Raw genomic sequence first — 4,616 nt, 5'->3', positions numbered from 1 at the left:
CGGAATAAGAAGCGCCTCTAGATTGTATAAGTTTTTAAGATGTATTTTATACTAAATTGATTTTGATGACTAATTTTAGAATATATTTAGTATGATTGTATAAAAAGTCCATAAATCCTAAATTCTAATACTATAAAAATAAAATATTGGTTCAAAGTGTTAATATTAATGAAAAAGTGTTGACTCTAATATTTTTCAATTAAAAAAATTTAATGATAATTAATCATTTACTCTACTATTTTATATTTTTGTTTATTTTAGAGGATATTTTTTTAAATAATTTAACTAATTTGTGTCTTAAAAAAAGGTTACTATCAGTATATAGAAGTTTTTTAATTTTTTATTTTAATAAATAATAACAAATATATTAAAAATTTAAACTATATATTTTTTATACAAACTTTTTTAATTAATAATATTAAAATATATCTTTAGGATATAAATTAACTAAACAATCTTTTAAAATTTATAACTTTTATCACGTGTGAGTCTTACAACATTAATTTAAGAATAATTAGATTCTCACATTCTTATTTTACCCATTTCTCTCAATTTAAATGAGCTTTATCCATTTTTAATATATATTAATTCAATTATTTTCTTTTGATTTATTATTGTTAGATCATTTTCATTTATTATCATTATTAATAAGCTTTTCTCTGATAAAAGAACAATATTATATACACTATTGTTGTGTCTATATGTATTGTGTTAAAATTGATTGATAATAAAAATTAGAAAAAGATAAAAAAATCTTTTATATTAGCTTTTCTGAAGCATACTTTCTTTGTATCACTCCAAGAGAAAAAAAAAAAAACAACTAAAAATTTATCACATGGGTATGAATTAGAGAGTGGAGTCACACACAAGCACCTCTTATGATCGGTCATTGGGACCACGAGATTAATGACTATGGCAGAGCAGTCTGGTGTGTCTCCACACTAGTAGATTAATAAATGACATTGATTCAGTTTTGGACAGACATCACACAATGGATGAAACTTGAATGTGACGTGAATCAGACAGATCCCTCATAAACCAAAACTTGAGCTCCTTAGTCCTTATTATCTTTGCCTTCAAGCAAACTATGGTCTCGCGATGCCTTGTCTCATATACCTTCATTCAAGCCTCTGTATCTATGCACTCTGTTCCTTCACATTTATCACCGCGTTTTTAATGTTATTTTTCTCATTTCCTTCTAACAATAATTCTGACTGCTGCTGCCTCTTTGATTCAATTCCAAGACTGTCACAGAAATTTTTTTCTCATTACTCTTAAACGAACTTACAGTTACAATGATTACAAATGGCTAAGGAATATGACAACAACAACAACTGACATTACAGTATTACACCACACCAGTTCACATTTTACAGAACTAATAACAGCACAACATTTATCTACCAAACAAGCCGCACAATCTTTGAATGTTCTCTTAAAATCGAACCAAATGAATTATATCACTGATGCTATCAAGGGAATAGAATGCTTATATGCTTCATAATGGAGTTGAACAAATAGCCCTCCTTATTTGAAACCAAAAACAATGAGTTAACTATGTGGAAATGGGATATCACAGAGAAAAAAATTCTCATCAATCCCCCACCACTGATATCATTAGCTACTTGATGTGACCGAGGAAGATTTCTTTGACTTTCTGCTCATGGAAATCTTCTTGTAAACATGCTTGGTTCTGAATGACATCCAAATGTCCAAGAAGAAGCCAATTACACATGCTGCAGTCATGACTACAAAGACTAGCCTGTAACAGTGGCCTCCCACACAGGTGTTGCCTCCTCCGGCAGTGGTGGTGGCCTCCATATCGTAGAGTATGCCGGCAAGCAGGCCCGAAAAGAGGAAAGATCCAAGGGGAAGGTTGAGGATGAGAATGTTGTAGATGAGACCATAGTATTTGAGCCCAAATAGCTCAGAGGCTGCTGGAACTGTAATGGCCATTCTCACTCCATAGCATATGCCAACTACAGTAGACCCAATATAGAGAGAACCAGGCATAGCCATTGCCAGAAGTATGTAACCCACAGCCATCAGAATCTGAGATGCTGCATTCCAAAGAGGTCTAGGAGTTGCAGCCTTCCTGTGAGAACCCAAAAGGAACAAAATAGTTAGTTCAGTAGAATCCATCTAACATCTTCAATCTCACTGGTGTAGTCCCTACAATTAGGCTTGTTGAATAGTTGGTTATAGTAGGTATTGGGATTTCAATTTTCAATTATAATAGTTGAATATATTTTTTCACCTAATTTTCCTACCTTCCACCAAAAGTTATGGTCTAGCTTTCTAAAACGAGATATTTAGAAACACCTTGAGTGGAATCCAATAAGATTTTAAACCAAATAAGGGACGATCCCGCAGATCTTATCTTAGAACAATTCAATACTATAAATCAAATATACGCATCAGAAAGTGACTGAAAACAAAGTAATTAACTGTATATGATGGTTACTTATGATCAAAGTATCATCATAGATTTCCTGATATTTAAATAACGTAATGTGAGCATTGTTGAATGGAATATTTGGAATTGACAAAACTGACCACGCAGATACATAGAATATTACGGGAAGATACCTGATGAAGTGCTCCGAAACCGAACCCGAAACGATTCTTCCAAAGAAGCCCCAAATGCTGGTCAAAGACACAAAGATAGAAACGTCGGTGTACCCGAGGGCCAAACCGATTTGACCCATATTATTCTGAACCGCCATTCCTGTTCCAACCCCACACAGAAAAGACACAAACAATATCCAAAAATCAACGCTCCTCAGCACCTCCGATATAGTGTGCTCCTCCCCGATAGCCGCCCTTCCCTTCTCTAGAATCACCACAGCCGTCTCCTCCTCTGCCGCCGCAGCCGCCACCGCCGCCGCTTCCTCCTCCCTGTTGCCGTTCTGAAGCAGCGGCTCGTTCACCCGCTGACCGTTCTGACCCTCGATGTCCAGAACCGGTTTCAATAGCCTCTCTGAGAAGTAAGCGTGAATGGGAATGGCCAACGGCGCCGCCAGCAAAACGAGCAAAACTCCGGTAAACACGCGAGAGAACAAGGTACTAGGGTTGGGGATGAACCCGTAGGCCAACAGGTAAACTGCGACGACGACCGCCACGGCGTTGAATATGCCGAAGTACTTGGACTCTTCTGTGTCGGCGGCGGCGGTCGACTTCTCCGGCGGAACCTCACGGAGGAAGAAGATTCCGGAGACGCAAACTGCGAGGGGGATGAGAGCGAGCATGAGGAGGAATGCAGCAGGGTCGTCGGAGAAGAGAGCGGAGCAAAGGCTGGTGAAGATGGCGGTGCTCAGCCCTACAAAGCCCTTGAGAATGCCGGAGACGGGACCACGGTTTCTCCGGAAGTTGCGTATGCACGTGACGAGCACCGCAGTGTTCATCCACGTGGTGCTGTTCCCTCCCATGCAGAGAAAAACACACATCTACAGTAATGATTCAGTGAAAGTGTAAGATTAAATTACTACTTACTAGTTTGTTAGAGCGGTTACAACTTACAAATTCTGTTGTAACAAACTCGTACCTGCCAGTAAGGGAGGGGTTGGATTTTCTGGCTGACGACGAGCCACTGGACGCCGTATGCGATGAGGCCTTCGAGGGAGCCTATGAGCAGGATGGACCACGTGGGGAGGCGGTCGGAGGCCAGGCCGGCGACGAGGCCGAATGCCTTTCCGATATCTTTGGCGACGGAGAGGGAGTTGAGCTCCACCTGAGTGAGGTGCATGAGGGACTTGAGTGCGTCGGAGTAGTTGGAGAAGGTGTAGTTGTTGCCGGAGATACACTGGATCCACACGGCAGCCACGAAGCCCAGCCACTTGCTGGCAGTGGAGACACGGGATCCCGCCGAGAAGGAGGAGCTTCCCATTCTATTCTAAAAAAAATTGAAGCTTTCTGGTAAGATTCCCTTTCTTTCTTTTGGGGTTTGGGTTTGGGACGCATTCGTAGCGGCCACCGGTTATCTTATAGGTGGATATTAACAAATAAGAACACGTTTTGAGAGCTTGAGGTAGAAGATTCGGGGCAGCACTCAGTAAATAACGTTGACGGCAAGGGTGGATTAAAGAAGTGGTAAGTTGCGCAACTTGAGAGAGTATGACATGGAGTAGACAGAATTGCTTTTGTTTAGAGGATTTATGGTGGGGCCTGGCTTTGGAGGCCGTGGTACCATTTGGAAACCCTTCAATTTCGATATTTTATTGTATTTGACCGTACATAACGGAGCCAGCCGCAGTCGGCGACCTTGTAGGACCCAAAACCATTCTCCTCCACTCGATTCATACTCCTGCGGTATCGTATCTATGTACAATTAAGGCTTGGATAATGCCACTATGATAATGACATTTTCTTTTAATTACAATATTAAAACCAAATCATCAAACAAATTACTCAAATCCAGTAATAAGTAACAGCAATTCCTCTTTCCTCCACAAACTAAACTTAATAAAAAAAAGTAACAATTTCTAAAAAAAAAAAAATTGAACAATAAAATACTATCATCATCCTATATATAAGCATTTCGAAGTGATGAGCCTGAAGTTATTATCTCTGTATTTAAAAAAAATAAATTATAAATATGACAAAAAATTATTAGAAAA

At 39.0% G+C, this 4,616-nt stretch overlaps 1 protein-coding gene across 1 annotated transcript; it reads right to left on the bottom strand.

Annotated features, from left to right (window-relative positions):
- Window positions 1-1,246: 1,246 nt before the first annotated feature.
- LOC107628763 (protein NUCLEAR FUSION DEFECTIVE 4) lies at window positions 1,247-4,268 on the bottom strand. Its single transcript, XM_016331360.3, has 3 exons — window positions 3,545-4,268; window positions 2,590-3,446; window positions 1,247-2,095 (listed from the first exon to the last, which is right to left on the bottom strand). The coding sequence occupies exons 1-3, from the start codon at window positions 3,884-3,886 to the stop codon at window positions 1,618-1,620; spliced, it is 1,677 nt and encodes a 558-aa protein (XP_016186846.1). The 5' UTR covers window positions 3,887-4,268; the 3' UTR covers window positions 1,247-1,617.
- Between the last annotated feature and the right edge of the window lie 348 nt (window positions 4,269-4,616).

The sequence above is a fragment of the Arachis ipaensis genome, chromosome B3, assembly GCF_059453495.1.
Source record: "Arachis ipaensis isolate K30076 ecotype BB chromosome B3, ASM5945349v1, whole genome shotgun sequence".
Taxonomy (NCBI): domain Eukaryota; kingdom Viridiplantae; phylum Streptophyta; class Magnoliopsida; order Fabales; family Fabaceae; genus Arachis; species Arachis ipaensis.
This window is presented reverse-complemented; position numbering and strand designations above follow the sequence as displayed.

Excerpts from the sequence above, each read along its gene's own strand:
- LOC107628763 (XM_016331360.3), bottom strand. The coding sequence starts at position 3,886 with ATGGGAAGCTCCTCCTTCTCGGCGGGATCCCGTGTCTCCACTGCCAGC. Across the intron at positions 3,447-3,544 it reads AACCCCTCCCTTACTGGCAG|ATGTGTGTTTTTCTCTGCAT; the intron begins GTACGAGTTTGT and ends TCATTACTGTAG. Across the intron at positions 2,096-2,589 it reads GTTTCGGAGCACTTCATCAG|GAAGGCTGCAACTCCTAGAC; the intron begins GTATCTTCCCGT and ends GGGTTCTCACAG.